The sequence below is a fragment of the Sceloporus undulatus genome, chromosome 2, assembly GCF_019175285.1.
Source record: "Sceloporus undulatus isolate JIND9_A2432 ecotype Alabama chromosome 2, SceUnd_v1.1, whole genome shotgun sequence".
Lineage (NCBI taxonomy): Eukaryota > Metazoa > Chordata > Lepidosauria > Squamata > Phrynosomatidae > Sceloporus > Sceloporus undulatus.
The window spans coordinates 106,327,792-106,353,140 of NC_056523.1; the positions used below are offsets into that span (position 1 = coordinate 106,327,792).

The 25,349-nt window shown below is 41.6% G+C and overlaps 1 protein-coding gene across 1 annotated transcript; it reads right to left on the reverse strand.

Moving 5' to 3' along the window:
• Window positions 1–3,173: 3,173 nt before the first annotated feature.
• PLAC8L1 (PLAC8 like 1) lies at window positions 3,174–25,089 on the reverse strand. Its single transcript, XM_042447518.1, has 6 exons — window positions 25,084–25,089; window positions 23,156–23,230; window positions 19,100–19,260; window positions 12,204–12,340; window positions 7,569–7,705; window positions 3,174–3,771 (listed from the first exon to the last, which is right to left on the reverse strand). Exons 1-6 carry the CDS (start codon window positions 25,087–25,089, stop codon window positions 3,619–3,621), a joined length of 669 nt encoding a protein of 222 aa, XP_042303452.1. The 3' UTR covers window positions 3,174–3,618.
• Between the last annotated feature and the right edge of the window lie 260 nt (window positions 25,090–25,349).

Below are 25,349 nucleotides of genomic sequence, written 5' to 3' on the forward strand. Positions count from 1 at the left end.
AGGAAGGGCTTACATTGGTGAGAGCATATTTATAAAAAAAAATGTGCTGAAATCAGGCAACAACTGTGCAAGTCTAATGTAACATAAATATCCCTGCTTCATCTTTGAAATTCATTACTAACAACTGACCTTTTCAGGAAGGTGCAACCTGCTTTGTTCTTGACTTTCTACTCTGTGGTTCCACGGCCTTTGAACCCCACTTCATGGACTTGCTTTGCTACCAATTTGGATGTGTCACTTTGATTGATTGCCTTCCTCTTCTGATTGACTGGCCTGACCCTGAGAACTCTAAGTGCTGGACTGGAAGCTCTGGTAAGGCAGCTATGTGATGCTACTGAATTCCTTGCTCTGGCTGGACATTCAGAAAGAGAGTATTACTCAGAAGGCACCTCTGCTTTCTTTGTGATGCCTTTGGATAAAAAGATTACTTACATCTGCTCTGATATTGAAATATGTGTTCAGTTGTGACCTCATAGTGACACATTCTTTTTTTCTCATACATTTTTCCCTTCACAAGTACCTGCACATTTTTTGCTATGCAAAAGGGCTTTCTAGATTTAAAAAAAAAACATGAAGCAGACTGCATTATTTTTTTAGAAGAGGTAAGGGACAGAGAAAGCAGGCTTGCAGAAGTGAGCTAAACATAGCAGAAAGTGGCCCAACACATGAACAGTAACAGAAGGATTTCTAGCAGAAGTTCGTGATGAGCACCATTTAAACTAATCTTATAGAATGAGTTAATGAATTGGCACAGAGCTGGAGAGTTTGCATCAGATCATTTGTCAGAGGTAATTGCCCATATAGCAGCTCGAAGACCTAGAAATCCTTAAATAGTTTAACCCTGTGAGCTTGAAACCACAGTCATGCTTCCTAGTTTTTATTAAATAAGGAGGACAGAGGAGAATCCCCTCTTCTCTGAAAATTGTATTAGTTTTTCTAGAAACAAACAAAAATATCCATTTGTGTCAGGATGACATGCAGTGCGTTTCTGGCTCATAATCTTATTAGTGGAAAAAGAGGTATGTGTTGCTGCTGATTCACTTAGAGCATGGTCACATCATCCTCCCATTTCTAACCCTAGCAGGGCAGGTTGTATGGTAAGAAGCATGCATATGTCACCAGTATGTGCTGGTATTTTGCTGTCCAGGCTACTGGAGAAATCAACCACATGGACTGGAAAGGTGGGACTAACCAGGATATTTGGGGCATAGGAGAAGATGCCTATTCTGCAATATGTGCTGAAGCCAACTATCCTGGCAACAGAATCTTCAGCATTACCAATAGGATGGGATCTTTCAACACACCAAGCATGAGAACCTGGCTACCTTAGGTGGGGAAGGCCAGATCATGGGGTACACACCCCTCTGTCTGAAAGTGAGGAATGGTTAGGGTGCTGGTGCTGCCCTTTCCTAAATCTGACTACCCACAGTGGCCAGTAGACCATTGCCATAGAGACAGCATGGCCCTTTTGGATTTATGGCTACCCCTTCCTCAGCTGTTCCAAGTTGTATCCTGTTTTCCTGTTGTAGGACAATTTCCTGAGAGAGAGTCAACCCTAGGAGAGTTCCTATTAGAGCAGCTGCAGGGGAGCAGTGATAACACCAAGAGTGGGTTCATTGTCCCTGTTCCAATAGGTCCACAAGCCATCCCAGTTGTTTCACTTTTCCTTATGCAAGGCCTGAACCCGATCCTTTTATTTATCCAGTGAAAACACGCCTAGGTCTATGTGGATTCACACTATTTACTAAGGCCTCTGTGAAGGACCTTCATCCAGTAGCTTGGTTCCCCTGTCACTAACATAATATTAGCTGCCCTGAAGCAGGATGTAGGTAAAGGCATTCCCTCCAACTCTTAACTGTCCTTGAGCTAACAGCCGGATGCCTGTACTTTGAGTAAGCTGTAGCTTACGAACAGTCTTCAAAGGTAGCTTCACACACAGTGCATATCATAATGAAGTATTTTCCCAGTCAGGCTATACCCCTCTCACGCAGCCTGCTCTGAGGATGCAGAGAACCAAGCTCTCATGAAGTAAATGGTTCTTCACAGCACAACAGGCTGTTAGTTAGTGATAGTAGCAGCAACAGTATTTCTTTTTTTTTCCTTTTTTTTAGTGAACATTTGTTTTAAAAAGCGTAAGACAAGACATTGATAAACATGTGGACAAACAGTATTTCTTCAGTTTTCCAGGCAGGCAGGTGAGAGGAGAGAAGGGCAAGCAGGTGAGCAAATCCTGCTGCACTGCTTTCTTTGCATACTGCTGCTGGTGGCAGCACATTGGCTATCTCTTCCAATGAGGCAGCAGTAATGTAGCATACTTTTCTATGTAGTGACTTAAAAAAATGTCACTAAACAGCTGGAGGTTGACTTAGAGCCATATCACACTAGAAAACAAAGCAGAAATGGAGCAGGAGAGTAGCAGTTTTCTCTGTGTGTTACTACACAATGTCATAGCAGTTTAATTCTCTTCCCACACGAGATGGTTGTAAAAGTGCATCTTTTGTCAAACAGATTTTTCCAGCTAGAAAAAAATATGCTTTTATGACCATCTCCCACTGGAATAGAAAAGAAGTATTATAATACCACATGGTAAGGCATGGAGAAAACCACTATCCTCTGGCTCCTTTTCTGCTTTGTTTATTCATGTGATAAGGCTCTTACTATAATACTAAGCATTTAAATATATGCAAAGCATTTTAAGGATCATTTTTATCAATCCTGCCAAGAAGTCACACACTTATTTAGAATTTTTTATGTTGCCTTTTAAGGCCTGTTAAAACCACCCCATGAGAAACAGTTCCACAAAGATGGTATCACCACAGAAAAGGCCCTGATTCTGGTGCTTGCCACTATAATAGATCTTGGAGAAAGAAATTAAGCTTCTTTGGCCAATCTCAGAGCCCAGGGAGGTTGAAACAGGTACAGATAGCTCTAAAGATAACTTGGTCCCAAACCGGATAGAGTTTTAGAAAGGTAAACCTATAGGTTAATATGTTTACCTTCTAATTATTACAAATGAATTTTGAGGCTGGAATAAAGTGGCCTGGCTAATTAACTTGTAGCTGAGCTGAGACCTCTGGATAACAGCTCATTCCTAGCTGTTGAACTGTACCAGCTCTTCGTTAAATTAGTGTTTATTAAGAAATGGAGAACACATTTCGCTGGGAAGTTTATGTCAGTTTCAATATGTTCAGAAACCATCCCATCTCCATATTATTGTGTTATTTCTTACATTAAAAATCCATGTAAAATTCATATTTAAAAAATAACTAAAAAGTATTATCGGAATGAAAAATGGATGCCATTCATTTTGAAAAAACAAGACCCATTCCAAGAAGCTAGAAAGCTTTGTTGCTGCCACATACCATCAGCTTCAGCAGATGCCTGGAAATACCAGCCCCTCAAGGTAGCCCTGCCTGGACTGGTACTTTACTCCAATAGCTGACTGCTTTTGGAATGGAGTTGTTACTTAGCACCTTTCCCTGAGAACACAACAGATACATGATGGAGGCAGTGGGGAAATTTTTACCATGAGAAAAATGTAGATTAAAAAAGAATTACATAAACCAGTTTTGACATTGTGGGAGAAAGAACTATGACCCATGCTTTTTGGAATGGTTTTTAAAGAAGAGCATCTTTGAAAGGAGGTGGAGGAGGAGATTGGTGCATTTCATGGAGCTGGAATATAGGTCTCCTCTTCATTTCTCGGGCCATTTGACAGACTGCAAAAGGCCAGCAGCAATGAACTACCATCCAGTCTTCACAGAGTGTTCCCTAGGGAAAAACAGGAAGAGAACTTCTCCACATTAGAATAACTGAGAAAACATTTTTCCACATCACTAAATGCTGATCTACTTAGAACCACTCTATGCTAGTTCTTTGCCCTGATTCAAACCTTAAAAATAAAGAGAAGGCACAGATTACTTCCACATTAACCAGTTCAAATTAAATTGACATGGTTTCCATGGTTTTTCAGTGTTCATGTATGCATGAAGGAGAGCCTCCATGGATAGCCAAAGCTTTCCTCTTCAGCCAACCAACCTCTATGGGCAGAAGGGGATGGTAACTGTGAAGGAAGAGGTGAAACTAGCATGCTCTCCCTTCATACATGCTCATTTTATCTGGATAGAGAATGCCTTTTATACATATATAATTTTATATATGCTTATATTTGTAAAGAAAACACAGATGGCAATGTTGGTAATCTATAGCATTCAGTGTTTGCTGTGTTTTGGCATTTTAAAAAAATATTAAAATTGCAGCATTGTTTTTCCAGTGTGGTCTGGCAAAGTGCTACTGACCTTTTCATTCAGGGATGGTCAAGTTCCCAAGGTCCAGGGGATATTTTTGCCTCCCCTTTCCAGACCTGCCAAAAACAAAGCCAGAAGTGACCAGATTCATTTAAAAAAAAATCAGGGTACGAGGAGTGCACTGAGTCAGTGTGGCGTAGTGGTTTCATTGTTACACTAGGACACTGGGAGACCAGGGTTCAAATCTCCACTCAACCATGGAAACCCACTGGGTGGCCTTGGGAAAGTCTCACTCTCTGAATCTCAGAGTAAGGCAAATTCCCTGTGAACAAATTTTGCCATCAAAACCCCCTGATATGCTCACCCTAGGGTCTCTAAGGGCCCAAATAGACAGGCCAAAATAAAGCTGCTTTGGATCACTTTGAAGGTATGTTGTTTAAATGATGCATGTGTCCTAAGGGGCTGGAAGCCACGCCAAAGTGATGCTCCACTCCTAAGGACTGCAGCGCAGCTTCTGGCCTCTTAAGATACATGCATCATTTAAACGGCATATCTCCAAAGTGACCCAAAGCAGCTTTATTTTGGCCTGCCTATTCTGGCCATATAAGTAAAAAATGGCTTGATGGTACAAACAACAATTATAACAAGAGGAGTGTTACACATTCTACATGATTTCTGAAGTGACTTAGCAGAGGCTCTCTACCCTTCTCCTCTTTGCTTTCAGAGGAGGCCTCCATCATTCCCAGCATTTTACAAAGGGTCTCAATAACATCATCTTCATTTTCTCTTTTCCAACTGTTTCTTCTATGCTTTTGCTACTTCCACCAAAACAATAACAAACAAACAAAAAACTTATAGAAGAAAAGATGAAATTTGTGAGTAATGCCCTTTGACTGATAGTACTGAGATTTATTGCTCTGGCAGCACCCGCAGTGCTGTGCCAATGAAGCACTCCTGTTTTACAACACACATCAGGAATATGGGGCCTTCCAGACACTGCTGGATTGCATCTCCCTTGAGGACTACATCACATATAGAACCTTATCACACAGGGGAAATCGGGGGGGGGGGGGGGTTTAACAGCAATTATCCAGTGCAAAACGCAATATCGCAATTAAGATTTTCACACACATCACTATTAAACAGGCAATAAACAGCAACAAATCATTTTTGGGATTTCCCCGTGAATGATTTGTTGCTGTTTATTGCCTGTTTAATAGTGACGTCGTGTGAAAATCTTAATTGCGATATCACATTTTTCATGGGATAATTGCTGTTTATACCCACGATTTTGCCCGATTTCCCCATGTGATAATGTCCGTAGTTAGGGATGGAAGATATAGTTCTACAATATCTGGAGGGCCACATAATGCCCACCCCATCATACAGCTTCACAGTATATTCTTAACCTTCCATCTGCTTTACTGAAGAGAGGGGACATTTATTTAAAGATATTTCCTAACAAGTATCTATAATAAAATGAGAGACAGCATATTTGATTATTTCCATCAGCCAGTCCAGCAGTGCCTGGAAGGTTTTATGAAGTAAGACCTAGAAGAAGAAAGGAAGAACTGGCACAACTCCAGGACCAGGACATGCCAGGCTCCCTTCCTTCCTTTGAAGACTGGGGGCCCATTCAAACTAAATATTATAGCAGCATTATTTCACTTTACCTGCTATAATCCTATAAAATCCTGGAATTGGCAGTTTAGGGAAAGGAATTTTCAAGCAAATAGCTCCTCCAGTGTCTCTAACCAAACTATAAGCCCCAAGATTCCATAGGATGGAACTAGGGCAGTTAAAGTGGGATCACAGTGCTGTAATCGTGTAGTGTGAAAGGGCTTTTAGACAAGCAAAGAGGAGAAAAGACACATCTGGGCAATAAAGCAGGCCAGAAATCAATCCTTCCCTTTTTGAGGGATCTGATGCGAGTAACTTACAGAAGTATGAGTAGCTTAGGATCTCTAGTTGGAACACCTGCACATTCCGACTCCAGAAGTTGCGTTACCAAATTACATTGTAACCTTAAACTGATCCCTAGTGGAGTAATTATGTGTTTTTAGTCTGTATAGTTGCTTGCAACATTCATCCACATGGCAGTATTGCATGAGTGTCTTGTTCATTTCTTTTTAATAAATTGTCTTCTTTCTTTCTTTGGGGGATGGGCACTGGTGGTAATGACTGTTTTCTGGGGAGGGAATCTGTGTTCATGTACTTAGTCAACTGCCAAAGGAATCCAAGAGCTTTTGAAAAGCTGAGCTCCACAGCTGAGATTCACACTATCTCCAGGGTTGAGGGCACCTTAGAAGGCAGATAGCTCAAATACTTGTTTCTGAATTCTAAAATGGCAGTAGTATATTTCAATGGCAGCAGAAAACAATCAAAGAGCAGGAGAGATCTATACTTCAGTGACATAAAACCGAAGTCTTAGAAGTCTTTGGAAGGGCTTTTGGAAGGGCTTTTACAGGACCCCACTTTTTTCATTCAAAGGGCAGCATGGGAAATCAGCCTTGATGACATCCATTGTTTCTGCATTGTATTTCGAAAACATGGGACAACAGTTATCCTCTCAATCTCACAGTACACGCCTGCAAAATGTCAAACTAAAATGAATATCCTTATTCTGGCATCATAATTTTACAATAAATAAAGCTGCATGAAAAAATGTGGCATGCTTCTTTACATTCTACTGCAGAAACTCCATAACTTTCAGACAATCTCCCTTTAAAGTATATTCTAACACAGAATCTACAGTAATTTTGGGCTCTTACTCTCACTTTCCTGATTTCATGGGAAATGAATATTTCCCCCTTACTATGGACTAGTGGACAATGCAATTGCAGCCAAAGTGAAGAAAAATAAAGCAGCTCTTACTCAATGCTGTAAAAACCTGGGGATTTGTTTGGCACTGACATGCTATTATAAACAAATGGTGTGCTAAAGGAGAGGCTGTTTCAAGGGCTTAATGTCTTTGCTCTCCTTTAAGAAGGCATAGTGCTAGCAATAAAAGAGATCTCAGCTTCATACAGAGAAGAGTTGGGGGACTTTCAGAAAGGTGAGAAAAATGGCAAGTATGTATACTGATATGACACCACGAGGTTTTCTTATGCTCTGCCTCAACTGAACTTTTCACCCTCACAATGATTTCAAGTCATCAGTATTCATTAGCATGCTTTACCAACTTTGTTTCTTGCCATGTCAAGAGATTTTACGCTACAGCTGCAGGTTGTACTACCAGTGAGTCAGGGTGAGGGGAATAAGGCCTGCTGCCAACACCTCAGTACTTTGTGGAAGAGGAATAGAACATTTCCATAGACTTACACGTATTTTGTATCGCTCTCTGGTGCCAACTCTTAATGCCATGGTGGAGCCCAGCAACAGCGGGAAACAAAAGCATTCTCCATAGCGGCTCGCAAGAGAACATTCCAAGCACAGGCTGCAGAGTGAACCGCACACACCTATCATTAAGCACAACCACAAGAATGCTGTTAACAGATGATGAAAGCTAGATCAACACTGAATATTCAAAGAACAATCTGACTGGAGGGGACCCACATAAATCACCATGGCCAACCTCTTGCTGGAGGATTTGAATCCTCTATACACCAGTTCTTTCCAGGCAAACTGCATGATTCAGATTATGAGAACACTGAAAGCAAATTGAAGACATGGGCAAGATGTATGGTAGAAAAGCAGACCACTTTTCATTAGGTTCAATGCCTGACAAGGGGGATAAAATGATTCCATTGGAAACTAACAGGAATGCTGACCAAATGAACCCGCTAGAAATCAGTAGGAATACTGAACAAATGAACCCATTGAAAGTCAATATGGATATTGAAATCACATTCTATGGAGCTAAAGGCTTTATCACACAAAGCTGAAAAGCAGAAATTTAAAGGCTAAAAGCATCTTTGGCTGGTATTTGTCACATGACATCAAGACCACTGCCTTGCGTTGCATTCATTACTGCACACCTTTTCACTGATGAGCAAAACTGTCAATAGTCTCTCAATTCCATTATTGCCTTTGTACTGTTCCACTGCAGCTCCACTTCTCAGGAAGTCACATGGTGTGACAGGGCATAATTCTGCTCCTCTCCCCTCTCGTCCTCCCACTAGCAGCGATTGCATCTAAACTGCCTCCTGAAGCGGCTGCTGTGTGCATGTCCACATAGCAGTCAGCTTCAGGAGGTGGTTGGCAGCTACAGTTGCTTGCATGGAATTGCTGTATGAATGTGCACACAGCAGCCCCACACTTTGGTAGTGGGAAGGAGGAAGGACAGTAGCTATCAACCTCCTCCTGAAGCCAACTGCCTGTGTGCAGCCACATTCGGGAGGCAATTGGCAGCCACGATAGCTCACTCACAGTTTTTCCCAGAAGTGGCATTTAGCAGTGTGGAAAACAGATCTTGCAACCATGGATCCCCTCCACACTATTGTGGAGGAAAATGTGATAAGAAATGAAGCCAAACTAGTATGCTTGTAGCATGATTGTGGCAGGACAGTAGGCTGGTGTGATAAAGTGCCTACTCTAGATCCCATATTTATCAGGACTGAGACTCCTGTGCAGTTGTAGAAGTGTACACCACTCTAAAGTTTAAACATGTCCCCTTCTGTAGCCCTCAGCTAAATCCAGCAGAAACTATACAGTATGCTTTTCTAATCATGAGATAATGAACAATTTGGTTGCAATGAATTTGTGAATGTTTAGATATACAGATGACAGACAAGTCAATCAGTATCTACTAGGCAGAAGGGTTGTAGCTACTAGCCAGTATCAGAAATACCAGCCAATATCAAACTGGAAATACCAGTTGCTGTGGAACTTTATAACAGCCAGTCTGGTGTAGTGATTTGAGTGTTGGACTGGGACTCCGGGAGTCTGGATCCCTTCTCAGCCATAGAAAACTACTAGATGATGTTGGACAAGTCACATTCTCTCAGCCTTTGACAAAGGGAATGGAAAACCTCCCCTGAACAAATCTTGCCAAGAAGATCCTGTTTGCTGTTAGGGTCACCATAAGCTGGAAATGACTTAAAGGCACTCATCATCATCAACAACAACAGAACATCAGACTGAGTAGACTATTACTGTCATGCCCTGCCTGTAAGCTTCCCACAGCGATCTGCTAGGATGCTGTGAGGAGAAAATGCTGGATTCAGTATGACTCTTTTTGTGTTAAATGCTAATTTTCTGTATGCACAAATGTTTGTTATGTAGCTAAGAATTGAAAGATATGACTCCCTAACCTGTTGGAAGGCATATGATTCAGCATAAGCTCCACCACATTGTTCTGTTGTTCATGTAAATTCAGCTGTTAGTTCAAACTATCACCCTGACACTGAGGAGCATGTATAATAATAATAACAATAACAACAACATTTATATTTCCCGCCTCTCCCAAGGGTTGAGGTGGGATTACATCAGTAAAAATAATACAATAATACAAAATACAATCAATAAAACACTAATACTGAATAAACCGACATTCCTATTAGTTCTCTAAAATAACAATTCATCAATTCACCAATAGCCAAAAATCATAGTCAGGAGTGAAACAATCGTCATAACCTTTTATGTGGAGTCCAGTGGATAAGCCCACCGGAAGAGATCCATTTTGAATGCCTTCTTAAAGGCCTCTAAGGTAGTGATAAGACAGATCTCTTCTGGTAGGCTATTCCATAATCTTGGAATCACAGCAGTAAACACCCTATGGGAAGTTGTCATTAACCTAGTGCTATGATGTTCCAATAAATACTTTCCAGATGTTCTAAGTGTGTGAGGTGGATTGTGTAGGGAGAGGTGTTCCCACAAGTAACTTGAGCCCGAGCCATGTAGGGCTTTAAAGGTAATAACCAACACCTTATACTGCTCCCAGAAGCTAATTGGCAGCCAGTCAAGAGATTTCAACACTGGTGTTATATGGTCAAGTCTAGTTGTACCGGTGCCAATCTGGCTGCCGCATTTTGAACCAACTGAAGCTTCCAAAGTTGGTAAAAGGTAGTCCCAAGTAGAGCACATTACAGAAATCTAAATGAGAGATTACAAGTGCATGTACCACTGCTTCAAGGTCCTTTCAGTCCAGGTAGTTGATAAGAGCTACTCCTGGCCATTGCATCTATTTGAGATGACAACTGCAAAGATGGATCCAGGAGTACTCCCAAACTGCGAACCTCATCCTTTTGGGGAAGAGTGACCCCATCCAGGACTGGTTGACAAAACTCCATCCCTGGACTTAGGGTACCTATCGCAAGTACCTCCGTTTTCTTTGGATTCAGCCTGAGTTTGTTTACCCTCATCCAGCCCATTACCGACCCAAGGCAGACATTCAGAGGAGAGATGCCATCCCTAGTCACTGCAACAGTCGGAGATATAGAGAAATAGATTTGGGTGTCATCAGCATACTGATGACACCGTGCCCCATGTCTCTGGATGAGCTATCCCAGCGGCTTCATGTAAATGTTAAACAGCATGAGGGACAGAATGGCGCCTTGAGGGACACCAGTTGTCAGCTCTCTCTTGGAAGAGCAGCTGTCCCCAGCATCACCATCTGGAATCTGCCTGAGAGGTAGGACTGGAGCCACTGGAGCGCAGTGCCCCCAATGCCTAACTCCCTCAGGCATTCCAGAAGGATACCATGGTCTATGGTACTGAATGCCGCTGAGATGTCCAAGAGCACCAACAGGGTCACACTTCCCCTGTCAATGCCCAGACGGAGATCATCAACTAAGGCAACCATGGCAGTCTCCACTCCATATCCCACCCAGAAGCCGGTTTGAAAAGGGTCTAGATAATCAGTTTCATCCAAGACAGCGTGGAGCTGGAAGGCAACTGCCCTCTCGATCACTTTGCCCAAGAATGGTAAGAGGGAGACCGGCCTATAATTATTTCTCACCAGGGGATCCAGGGAGGGTTTTTTCAAAAGCGGTTTAACAACCACTTGTTTTAGTTTAGATGGAAAACTCCCCTCCCTGCGGGATGCATTAATTATAGATTGTAGTATTAATTTTGTTGCATCCCCTCGCTTGGTGGTCAACCGTGATGGGCAAGGATTGAGGGGGAGTGTTGTCTTCCTAACACTTCCAAGAATCTATAAAATGAAGTTGTCCATATTTAATATTCTACTCAGTTTGCCTTTTTATCAGCCAAACTATTTTCATTATTAAGGAACTGGATAACATGCACTACACATAAACATATTCACACAAGTGGAAATTAATTATTTAATCTTCTTTACTATACGCTAAATGAAAAAAGCAGGGACAAAATGTGAACTTTTTCAGTTGTACTTGTGTGATTGTTCAGTTTCACATGATTAAAGCTGCAATCCTAATTTGACTTACCTGGGAGGCAAAGTCTTAATGAACCCAGTAGGACTTGTTTCTGTGGAGAAATGCTTTAGGGTGTGACCAAAACTGGGTTTAACACAATGGACTCTTGATAAGAGAATAAGCCGTCTGCTTCTTAAGTGATATCACAGTGTGGGGTAGATGAGGACATAGATCTAATTCTCCCATCTGGGGATGCTGGAAGTTGAAGTCTAACATAGTGTGGGGACGGGCAGCTATTATTTTTTGCCAAAGTTTGCTAAATAATAATAATAGCAATAGTCAAGGGACAGGAATCATATTTTTGACCATTGACTATAGTTATTTATTTTTTCCCCATAAACTCTCCAGGGACCAGCATCTGATGGCCTGGGGACTGGCACTGGTCTAACACATCTGATGGGCACCAGCTTGAGGAAAGCTAACATAGAAGGACCTGGGACAAGAAATCAACACCAGCCTTTTATTCTCTCCATACCATAGCATCTCAGCTTCATTATTATCCCAACAGCAGGTTTTTCAATCAGCAGTCTTGTAAAATGTCTATAAAAATACCCTATTTCTCCCAAGTCACCTGGGAATGCAGCTTTGAAATAAGATTTAAAAAGAACAATTCAGCTCTTACAAACTTTCTTGTCACTGCAGACATCAAAAAGGCCAGTAGACCAGTTGCCTCCGGTACGTATGACAGTGGTGATGCTGGATGTGGCAGCACCTGTGGGACCTGGTTGAGTTGTCACAGGCTCTGTCGAGTTTTTGCTTCTGATGAAAATGAAAACACACAGAGACACACACAATAAAATCAAAGGCAACCTGGAGTTTCACAGCAAGGTAGCTCATAAACCTAGCAGTCTTTAGTCTGAAAAAGGCAAGAGAGAAATTCACCATGCTGGTGCCAAATTGCTTTGTTTTATAGTAATTTCTGCCCTCTTTTCAGATACATTTCTCTTCATTTGGGTTGTACAGCACTTGTGAATCAGAAAGAGCCCCCCCCCAAATGTCCACTTTCCCCTCCAATGAAGAAAGAAGTGATCAAAGCACTCCAAGTTAACATGCAGTATCTCCATAGATTTCTGCATCCACCTGCCCAACTGTAATTTCCTTCTTCCACATCTGTTCAGAACTTCAGAGTACAGATCTTCTAACAACACAATGAAAGCTGTGAATCATTCATAGTTTTGAAAGAAGGAAAGGAAACGTGAAGTGCACATACCAATTTTCCTTTAGAGTGGCATTTTAAAACCTCTTTCCAAACAAATGGTATTGTTTTCTAAAGAATGCATATTAATCAGGCATGATGACTTATGTCTTTCTGAAGAATATGAGCAATGTAGGGAAATAATATTTGGAAATATTTTATCAGTGAGGAAAAAGAGAGGAGAACTCCCCCATTTCGACATTCATTGCAGTCTCAGATTTTTCATCAGGAGAAAATCTATGGATTTTTGTGCGAGTGCAGAAAATAAGTGATAGTATATGCTTGGTCATATTCAGTGGATTTCCAATATTCAATGTTATCTGTTCTAACTTGGAAAGGTCATTTCAAACAGTAGCACAAACACCAACACACACCTCACATAAAAAGTTTTTGTTGCTCTCATGACATCCTTGGCAAGTTTCTTCAGAAGGGGTTTGCCATGGCCATCCTCTGAGCCTGAGAGAGTGTGATTTGCCCAAGGTCACCCAGTAGGTTTCCATGGCTGAACTGTGGTTTTGAACCTTGGTCTCTAAAGTCATAGTATGGAGACCACTCAAACCACTACACCATGCTGGCACCTCACACCATGTTGGCAGTTGTCTACTCTGACTTTAAAAAGATACTATTTTCTTTATTTCTAGAAGGTGGCTAAAATCTATAAATACTAATCTAATTCAATGTAAATATATCAGAAAGACACATTTTGTGGATTAGATTCAGTTCATTCTAAGCTCATGGCTGTGAAAAATGTAAGAAAACTTCTCTCTCTTTCCACTAAGCATTTTAATTAACATTGTTACAGTCAGCATTCTGTATCCATTTTTTTATCCACAAATTCAGCTATCCATGGCTTGAAAATATTTTTAAAATATATAAATTCCAAAAAGCAACCTTGATTTTGCTATTTTATAAAAGGGAAAGCACAAGGGGAACACACTCCCTCAGAGTGTGGTGGAGTCTCCTTCCTTGGAGGTCTTTAAACAGAGGCTGAATGGCCATCTATCAGGGATGCTTTGATTGAGAGTTCTCTCATGGCAGAATGGGGTTGGACTGGATGGCCCTTGTGGTCTCTTCCAATTCTATGATTCTATATTATATTATTGTTTTTGTTTGTTGTTACCCGCCTCGGTCCAATACAGGGAGAGGCGGGATACAAATTATTATTATTATTATTATTATTATTATTATTATCTATATTACAATGCCATTGTATTTAATGGGACTTGAGCATCCATGGATCTTGGTATCCACATGAGGTCCAGGAACCAAACCCCAGCTGATGCCAAGGGCCCACACTATTCGTTTTATTTTTTAAAAGTCTTATACACAAAATTCTGATTACTTCTTACTGTGCAGAAAATATCAAAAACTTCCCACCATCAAAACAATAGCTTTTAAGAGTATCAAACGTTTTTAAATTACTTATTACATCAAGTTCAGGGCAAATAGGCTTTTTGTAATTTATCTGTGGCAAAACAGGAGAATATTTGTTTGACGTGGGACTATGAAATAGAGTGCTAGACCAGAGCTTGGAAAAGTTACCTTTTTGGTCTAAAACATTCAGAGTTCCCTAGCCGCTATGTGTGTATAACATGTTTGTGGAGAAACAGCAAGCTTGTTAATAAAAAATAAGATTGAATTCTTTTCTGTTCCTGAAAAATCATTTCTCTTTCTCGGACTCACTCACTCTTCTTCAGCAGAATTGTGTTTTTTTTTCATACAACTGCAGGATCTCAGTAAATCACAACAGTTAAACTGACACCATAATGCCCTAAAGGGACTATTTCCCCCACCCTCTGACAGCAATGGAAGAACATAGTCATTCCCAAAGCAGCCCTAAATCAAGGTAGTAGCTGACTTATATGCCAATACCAATAGCTTTTGGTCTTAAACCATATCACTCTGGAGGAAAGTCCTGTACACAGCCTTGAGTTTTTTTTAAACATGAGTTTTGTGCAAAATACACTGCTGTCTGATAATGGCTTGAATGATATTTTTGGCATCTGTGGTTAAATATGTCTTTGTTAAGGTGAGCAACTGAAGCCTGCTGGAGGTAGGCTTAAAAAGAAAGATACCAAGAGCAAGAGCCAGAATGGTGAAGGAGTTTGGGTGTTGGACTAGCATTGAGGGAGACCAGGGTTCAAATTCTCATTCAGCCATGGAAACACGGTGGGTGAACCTAGGACAAAGTCACACTCTTTCAGGATTTCATCACACCAGCCTGCTGTCCTGCCACAATTACTTTAGTTTAAGAATGGAAGCAATCCATTTGGAATCATATATCACATTCTTCCTGAATATAGTGTTTTGGCAGTCTATGGTCATATGATCTCTTTTCCACACTGACAAACACTATCTTCTGAGAGGAAAGAGAGAATGAGCAATCATAGGAGGTTATTGCATGGAGAAATACTCCCAATATAGATGGGGGATTGAAAACTCAAAATTGGGTATTATCACATGTGCCGGTGGCCGGGTGAGTGCAACCCGGATGTAGCTCAGACCCCTGCTGTGCTTATCCAGTGGCTTTTCAAAAAACGAAGGTTCCCATTTTCAAAATTTGGCTGAGTAAGCATGGCTTGAGTCTGGGCTGCATCCAGCTTGCACTTGCCTGTTCTCCTGGCTGTTGGCACATGCAATAATACCCAATTTTGAGTTTTTCAATGCCACATCTCTATCGGGAGTATTACTCCATGTGATAATTTCTCCATGTGATATTTCTCCTTTCCAAATTAGTCTCCCCTCTCTGAGCACGATAGCATCTTCTCCCTCCTACTATAGAGTCCTTTCCTCTTTTCCCCAACTCTGTTGATTTTATCATTAAAACATTTTATATTGTAATTTATTTAATTTTGTTTTATAATTTGAGATGGGAGGTTGGGAGAGGGATAAATTTTAATTGGATTTGATATGTAACACATAGTTTTTACATGTTGTAACCTGCCTTGATTTCTCATGAAAAAACGGGCTATAAATAAAACATTATTATTATTATTATTATTATTATTATTATTATTATTATTTCCATAGCTGCCAACTGCCTCCTAAAGCTAGTTGCTGTGTGCACATTCATACAGCAGCCCCATGCTTCAGGATACGGATGGAATAAGTGATCATCGCTGTCAACCACCTCCTAAAGCCAGCTGCCGTGTGAATGTGCACACAACAGCTGGCTTTGAGAAGGTGTTGGCAGATGCAATTGCTGTGAGGGGAAGAGGAGAAAGGAGCAGAATCACACCCAGTGACACCACATGACTGCCTGAGAAGCAGAACTGTAGTAAAAGGGACCTATTGCACAAAGGCAGTAATAGCATAGCAGCGAGACTGAGAATTCTTGACAGGTTTTTCCTGTCAGTGAAAAGGTACACTACTGTAACAAATGGAATGCAAGACAGCAGCAGAACACATGACATTGTGCGATAAGTACTGCCCAAATACACTTTTATCTTATTTTGCTTTTATAGCCTCATGTGATAAAGTTATACACTTTAGAAGGCAGCAATGGTAAATCTCCTTGGAATAAATCTTTCCAAGAAAACTCTATGAGATTGCTGCTGCAAGTCAGCACCTAGAGAAGGTACACAAATGGCCAGAACAGGTGATAGTGTAAATTTATGAATATTATTTTGTCACTCAGCTGATGCCAGTTTGATACTGTGATATAAGAGCTCTGATTGAGATACAAAGAAGCTTGTGTTTCAAATCTTTACTCTGCCATCAAGTTCACCAAGACTAGTCCACCACATATTGTTGTGGGATGATACAATGTGGGAGAATGTTATTTATCACTCTGTATTCTTCTAAGGAAAAGTAGGATAATAATATAGGATTGGATCCCACAACAGCCAAACTTGGAGTAGGCCTATTTATAAAATGAGATCCACCGTACTCATGACTAACTTAAAACCCATAGATTTCTTCTCTAAGTATGAATTGAATCTGTTATAAGTAATAAGTAAGAAATCTAAGAATATATTTGAATAGCACTGTAATACTTTGCATTATGTCCTTCGTGCAAATGAATAGCATCTTTTTGGCACAGAAAGTGGGATTTGTAAAGAAAATCTGGGGTTTGTAGCACTTGATTTGAAGTTTGTCTAATGCAGCCTGTCCAATGGGGAGTGTTTAGAACACCAGTGATTTCTGCCAAAGGGTATGTATGTTTCTGATATGAATAATAATGTAATACTATGTAGTTCATACAGTTAACTTAGTGTTGTCTTGTTTTTTTAAATACCTATCAAATATTTGTATTTGTATTTCATTTTAGCCCCTGAAGAAGGCCTTTTCCCAGATAAGCCAAAACACATGGGGCTAAAAGGGATAAACAGTTGACCACCTTATAGCACATGGAGTTTGTCTCCTTATTGCTTTACTGAGAAACCTGGTCTTGGAAACAGGGCCTTTCAAAGTAAAGCATATGAAACACAGGACCTTCTTTGGCCAACATATCACAGCTGTGGAATTTATTCCCCAAGGAAGGCTCAACTGGGTCAAATACCTGAAAACAAGGATCTTTGGTGAACTTTTAGCCTTTGTGAAACATTAGTGGATGCCACCAGGCAAGTAAATGTACTTGTAAAATGTAGTACACATTTATGGTTGATGGGAGAAGGTAATTCTGTAGCTAACCAGGACCTAAGCCATGTAGGGCTTTAAAGGTAACAACCAATATTTTGTACTTTACCAAGAAACTAATTATCAGCCAGTGTAGTGGTTTTAATATTGGTGTCATAAAATCACTCCTGGATGTATGAGTAATCAATCTGGCTGCCATGTTTTGATCTAACTGAAATTTCCCAACTTGGGACAGAGGTGCCCAATGTATAGTATGTTACCATTATCATGATAAGTATTACTACTACTATTGTTATCATCATTTATTTATATAGCGCCATCAATGTACATGACAATTGACAGGACAGGGAAACAAAAGACAGCCAACCATGCCAAAGGTATATGACCTAAATGCCCATGCATGTGCACAATAGCAATAGCATTTACAGTTCTATAGCTCTTAACAGTGAACTCACCACTCTCTAAGCAGTTTACAATCTGTAAACCAATTGCCACAACAAGCTGGGTATTCATTTTACTGACCTACAAAAGGATGGAAGGCTGAATCAACCTTGGAGCCCTGGGATCAAACTTGCAATGTTGAGGTTGCAGTACCAGCATTTAACCACTGTGCCACCACACACACAACCATACATATGGGAAAACTAAAGCAATACTTCTGTAAAACCAGTTTGTTCTTGTTATCATTTATAATAACCCTAAAGAAAACCTATGGTGGATTTTTTTTTGTTTGTTGTAGAATTTATTCAGAGCAGGTTTGCCATGGCCATCCTTTGAGGTTCAGAGAATGTGACTTTCCCAAGATCACCCAGTGAGCTTCCATTGTCAAGCAGGGATTCAAACCCTGGTCTCCAGAGCCATAGTCAGATACCGAAATCAATACACCATGCAGTAGTGTTCTTGCACCGGGTATTACCCAGTGCAAGGGGAAGGGCTTTTAGGGGTTGGGCTTCCAGGGGCACATGCTCCCTCCCCCTCAAGCTGTCCCATCTGGGATGGCACAAGGGGCAGCACACGTGGGGGAGCGCAGGATGGTGCAGGGAAGGTGGGAGTGCATGTGGGGGAGGGTGAGAGCGATGGTGGGGAGAGGGGGAAGCATGCACAGGAGAGGGGGGAAGGTGCAGGGAGGGTGGTAGAGCACACAGGGGAGCATGGGAAGCTTTGGGGAGGGTGGGAGCATGTGTGGGGACAGTGCCAAGGGAGTAGTGTGGAGAGAGGGCCCGACCGGATGTTACTCCACTTCTGTGGTGTCACCAAGTGCAGACTGCATCATGCACACACACACCCCAATGACTCCACCAACACCATGCTTGCTCTCAAATTGAAATAAATCCACTGTTAGTGAAGACAGCTGGGACCAGCTGAACTGTGTATCATTGTAGTTGCTGTCCCAGTGCTAAATGTTAAAGGGCAGCTTCTAGGCCCCTGCTCTCCCTTTTTAGGGTTCTTTCCTTATTTTTAAATATAACATGGACTGTACAGCTCAACACACAAAGAGATCAGGTTCCAAAAATGACTGCTCCTTGTTTACACTCTTGACTTTACGGCCAGTCCTCCTGCAGTTGGTCAGAATTGTACAGGAGCCACCCAGGTCCTGGTCCCTATTCCCCAAAAAGGTTTAGCACTGGGAAGACCCCACTACAACCCAGAGCAGCTGTGGAAGAACCAATTGTAAAACTGAGAGTAGATGTGTGCTATCTCTTGTAGCAAAAGATTCACCAGTGAGTGGCTCTTTACCATCTTACCTCAGTGTAAATAACAAATCATTCCAATCTTCACATTCTGGCAGAGAAAAAATCAATGGAGATTGTGTAATAACAGGCAGCTGATTTTTCTCAGCTGTGATAAAACAACGTATAGGTTTATCCATTTGGAATATGATACTGGATCGAAGATCCAGTTTTGACTGAAAAGTGAAATGAAGTTTCTAGAATGTTAACCTATCACAACATTCTCCATTTTTGTGTCACAATAAGGTCAAAACCAACCTTCTTCATAGATTTACTGCTATAGACTGCAGTCATCCCAGTTCCACTAAATGTACTATTATATGTGTTTTACTTCTGATATAGATCATTAGTGGGATCTAAATCATCATGTTTAGTCAGGGCTTCTCTCTCTCTCTCTCTCTCTCTTGGTAACAAAATATAGCATAGTAGCTGTGTTAATATACATTACCTTGGTGAAATATTAGAGGTCTCAGTCCAGCAGGGACGTAGCCAGGATTTTGGGAGGGGAGGGGTCCAGACTAAGTGCCACCATTATAATGTGGCTTGGGCACGGCACCACAGCAGCACGCACCATTCATTGGGTCTAACGGAATGGGGGGTCTGGACCCTACGGACGCCCCCCTTGACTATGTCCCTGAGTCAAGTGACCTACAGCAATACCTCAGCCTTGATCCTATCCAGGTGCTGCTCGTGGTGGCTATGCTGGTTGTGTGCCTTCAAGTTTTTTCCAATTTAATAACAACTTTAAGATGGAGATTTGTTCAAAGGAAGGTTGCCATTGCCGCCTTCTAGGGCTCAGAGAATGGGTTTCCATGGATGAGCAGGGATTCAAACCCTGATCTCTTGAAGTCCTGGTCCAACACTCAGAACACAATACCATGCTAGCTGGAGGTTCATCAAGAAAATCCTTGTACACTTTCCTTGAGAACAGAAGCTATCATGTCCAGGGTTGTGTAGTAAAAACAAGAGTACTAAACAGGCATTAGTCAAAGAACCAGCGGTTAACAAATGTGGAAATAGGGTATTTGAATTTATACACTGTGCAACCAGGTTAAAGCCTTCACAGAGAAGAGACTGCTGATGGATCCTAAACAGCTTTATGACCCAGGTTTCCTCGTTGAACAACATTGGGTAGATTTTAAAGGGAGGGAAATAGCAATAGCAAGTACACTTCTATACCGCTTATCAGTGCACTTAAGCACTCCCTAAGCGGTTTACAAAGTGTAAGCTAATTGCCCCCAACAATCTGGGTACTCATTTTAGGACTTCAGAAGGATGCAAGCCTGAATCGAGCTTGAGCCCTTTTGCTGGTATTGAACTCACAACCTTATGGTTTTGAGAGTGGCTGCAGTAAAGGCATTTAACCACTGCACCACTAGGGCTCCTTTTGTTTTTTTAACCATCTTTACAGCACTTGCTGGTGCGATTGACAGCAGCGACATAAGGCAAAGCCCACACTATTTATACAAAGGCAACATGGATGCACAATGAACTGCTAGTGGCATTATCCTTGCCACACCTGGCAATGTGATAGGTTAGCTATGAAAGATACTACGAAGAGGACAAGATAGCCAGTGGACTTCAGCTCTCTCTACAGCTTATTGGTGCTTCCTGCTCTTTGCTAGACAGTGCTGATAAAAACAGTAGAAGTGATGGCCTCTGATCTGACAGCCCGAGGCCCAGTAAGGACGCAAGTACAACTTGCTTCAGCTTGTTCATAAGAGGCTGGGATGGCATCAGCTTGCTTACCCTGTGACATTTAATTAACCCTTCTGAACTGAGAAAGAAAGTGGAATAGGCAACATAGGTTCTGTAAAGTTCACTCTTGTCCTTTTAGAAACGGAGGAAAAGGAAATGGAACGGCAGCCCTGAAATCTGAAACCACAAGGCCAACGCCAACGTGAAAATTAAAATATTTATAAATAATAATAAATAAAACTTGATTTATATCCTGCCTCTCTGACCATGACAACTGGAGTGGCTTACAGTTAAAAGAATACATACAAAACCACATATCCCAATACATACAAAACCAGATATCCCAATAGTTCCCACCGCCACTTTAAACAATTAAACAGTTAAACAATTAGCTATTAAAAACATACATTAAAATAAATAAAAGCAAGTGAATGGGGCTCCAGCATAATCAAAGGGATGGTTCAGTTGGTGGCCCAGTTAGTTATTCAGGAAAGGCTTGCTGGAAGAGATCTGTCTTAGGAAGACAAACATAAGCTTAGAGTAAAATTGACACTGCTCTCCCAGTTTATTATTTTTTAAAAAAAAAACCACCACCTTGTCACCTTCTCACCTCAGGCTGCTCACCTAATTCCTTCCCTCCCAAGCTCTCTCTCTTGTTTTCCTAGTAAACATCCACATGCATACAATATATATTGTCTTCCTTTCCCATCAGAACACTCTCTGGCATCAGGTTCACCATGCCAGATGTTGTCATCCCCTCACTCAAATATAGGAACACTCAAGACCATATAGGTTTATGAGAAAGACAACTAAGGCCTGGAACAGATGGGCCTTTCGTGATACCCTTGTCACATGCTAGGGTTGCCCTGGGGTGGTGCGCCCACACACCCCAGCACGTGATGAGGGTGTAACAATGGTGGCGCCCTGTATACATGGGAACTGCCATTGTTATGTAAGCGCCACGCAGCATCCGCACACCGCTGCAGCATAAAAATACCCCACTTTTCGAGGGTTCTTTTTCTGCCAGCGAGAAGCCACACGTTTTGGCGACTGTGGTTTCCCTCCGGAGGAAAAACAGGTGCCAGCAGTTTTTCCATTTTTTTGGCGGTCTGTACTGCGCCAAAGACTAAGGATGTCAGTAGGGGGTGAGAGGGGTGCAGAGCATAGCAGGTGACACCTTAAGGGGACTGACACCACTGCTCCCCAAACATCTGCCTTTTGGCAGAAATGGACTGTGCAGTTCACCTGTGTCCCTTTTAAAACACTGAAGAGATAGTGGGGCGAGGCTCAGTGGGAAGAAAAAGGGGAGGGCACAACAGCTCCCCCTAGTGGCCACACCAATGTCATTTCCTGACAATAAACCCATCAAATAAAATAAATTAGACTTACTTTGAATTCTGTTCTTGTCACCTGGAGTATTAGCTACTCCCCATTTTGAGTCATAAACATGCTTTCTATTAAATCATCCAAATCATTTATACAACACCGGTTCCAGTATAAAACTCTGAGGTATCCCACTAGTCACTTCTCTACTGGATGGACAACAATCATTGATGACTGCTCTCTGGATTCTCTGGGATGACTGCTTTCTGGCCTGTCAACCAATTACAGATCCACCTAACTGTAACAGTCTACTCCACAGTTCACCAGCTTGCTTGGAAGAGTATCACAGAGGAATTTGTCAAAAGCCTTACTGAAATCAAGATTTATTACATCCATAGTACACTCCTGACTTACAAAGCTTGTAATTCTATTTTAAAAGAGAGAGAGAGAAAGAGAGAGAGAGAGAAGATTATTTGGCATGATTTGTTTTCAAGAAATCCATGTGGGATCTTAGTAATCATAGTGTTCCTTTCTTAGTACTCACAGACTGACTGTTTAATCATCTATTCTAGCACCTTTATTTATTTTGACCTCAAGATGACTGGCCAGTAGTTTCTTGGGTCCTCTTTGTGCCCCTTTTAAAGAGAAAAGGCAATACTTGCTCTCCTCCAATCTGCAGGGATGTCTCCTGTCCTCCAAGAATTCTCAAAGATATTTGGACAGCAGCTTTGAGAAATTCTTAATTTAATATCCTTAACTTAATTAAGAGCAGAATCCACAGATCTTGGAGTTTATCACACGGGAGAAATCCCATCCAAAAATGGGAGCTTAAATTGGAAAAAAAAAACCTCAAAAGCAGGTTGGTTTTCACACAACGTCATTGTTAAACTAATGTTAACCCGAACGGAAAGTGGAGGGAAAGTAGACAAAAGCCATTCCTTTTTTACTTTTGGAAAATCCTGAGAGTAAAAAGGACTGGCTTTTATTTACTTTCTGTTCAGGTTAACACAAGTCTAACAACAACATGTGTGAAAATCAACCCGCTTTTACCGGTTTTTCATACTTGTTAAATCCTGCTTTTGCACCAGATTTCCTCCGCATGATAAACTCTATAGCTATAGTAATCTGGAAAATCAGAAAATAGACTCAAGTCTACAAAAGCTCATGGTACCAACCTGTCTCTTTCTGTTAGTCTCAAAAGTGCTACAAGATCCTTTTGCATATTAATTAAGAGTAGATAGAATATCCTTATCAGCTACCACAGCATAGTGGTTTGAGTGTTGGGATACAACACTGGAGACCAGGATTTGAATCCCCACTCAGCTAAGGAAACCCACTTGATGACTTCGGACAACTCAAAGTCTCAGCCTCAGAAACCATGACAGGTATCCTTTAGGGTTGCCATAAATCATAATCTACATGAAGGCACACAACATGATGACAACAACAAAGAATATCCTTAATTTCTAGACAATCATGCTTCAAATCCCTCATCAAAGCTTCCGGTTCAATGCAGGAAAGTGAGAGGTATAGCTTTGAACAGTTTTTTGTTTTTGTTTTTTGTGGATTGCAGCTCCCAGTATCCCCTCACAGGCAGGCTGATTCTGGGTGTTGTAGTTCAAAAGGTGATATTTTCAAGCTGTCATGAGAGGTGGCAGCAGCACACATAGAGGAAGTCTGGTATGTATGACCTTATTCTCCCTCATTGGATACAGTTTAATAATGGCTTGAATGGGGCATTTATCTCTAATGAATCTGTCCCCACCTGCCCCATTTATCACTTGGTCTTGTTGCAGCTGAGTATCTGCCTAACAGTGCCATCTCCTGTTGGAATAAAATACACAAGCCACTGGGTTTCTCAGTTGTGTCTCAAGCTTGTACAGCCACTGTTTTCCTTCTCAATAGCACCTAAGTGCCCACAGAACACAAAATAGATTTTTTTTCACCAGCTTTTGCTCCATGTAGAAAATCAGCCTTTGGAGCCTTCCACAAAAGGTACTAAAGGTATTAATACAAACACAAGCTGTTAAACGACAAAGATAAAAGCAACTGCCTCAGCGTCTGGATGAAATCCAGCCTACTTGTCTCACAATGTTTGCAACGTCTTTAATTCCCCCCCCCCCTTTGGTATCCAATTTTCTACAGAAAGCAGAGGCTGAAGCCAAATGAGGGAAAGTGCTGCTTCTTAGGGGAGAAAAATGCTTTCTGCCAGCCTCAAGCCATAAACACTGTAGCCTACCATTTAGCATATTTGTAGGTCAAAAACAGATATTGTTGCAAACAGCTGTGTACTTATAATGATCTCCAAAGGAACAGTAAACCTCTAGAGTAGACCTTTAGGATTTCAAAGCAGGTTTGGGGGTTTGAGTGGGGCTTAGGAATCAGATACAAGCATATCAAGCATTGCTGCTATGGCATCAGACCTCTCTGGATGTAGTGAAGAGAAGGACAGGTTGCTTACCTGTAACGGTATTTCTTCGAGTGGTCATCTGCGAATACATACAAATGGGTTTCACTGCGCCTGCGCAGTGCTGCTCGGAACCTACTGGAATCACTGGGCAAAGTTTACTTTGCAACATATAGAAACTTTTTGGCGGTAACTCTGCCCACCCGTTATAAGGCCCCTGCCTTCCCGCTCTTTTCCCCAGTTCCGCAATTTTTCCGCCAAGCAGGCGATGGAAAGAGCCAATGAGAGCAGGACACTGAGGGGACGGACGGGTGGGATTTGTATGTATTCGCAGATGACCACTCGAAGAAATACCGTTACAGGTAAGCAACCTGTCCTTCTTCTTCGTGGTCTCTGCGAATCATACAAATGGGTTTAGACTGACAAGCTTAGGTATGCGGCGGAGGGAGTGTCCTGAAACCAAAGCTATGGTAAACCAAAGGTATATTTATTGCAATAATAAACACCTGGAACCATAAAAAGAGTCAGTCTTTTTGTTCATGCAAAAGGCAAACATAGGCCGGTTACAAACCGGCATTTCGGACGTCCGGAGGACGTCCCATTTTAAAAAAAGGGGCGTCTCTTTTAGACGCCCCTTGGCTTAATACGGACTCCGTCCGTACAAGATGGCACCGGCCCTTCTACATGGCCGGCGCCATCTTTGCGTATCGGACGCTGAGCGTCCGTACGCGTCGCGTCCTTTGTGACGTAGCGAGTGCGCCCCTGGCGCCTCGCTACGTCGCAAACGCGACTCGAAAAGAAGCTCCATTTTGGAGCTTCGTTTTCAGTCCGCAGGGG

Excerpts from the sequence above, each read along its gene's own strand:
- PLAC8L1 (XM_042447518.1), bottom strand. Across the intron at positions 7,706-12,203 it reads CTGCAGTGACAAGAAAGTTT|GTGTGTGCGGTTCACTCTGC; the intron begins GTAAGAGCTGAA and ends GCTTAATGATAG. Across the intron at positions 3,772-7,568 it reads GAGAGCGATACAAAATACGT|GGAACACTCTGTGAAGACTG; the intron begins GTAAGTCTATGG and ends GTTTTTCCCTAG.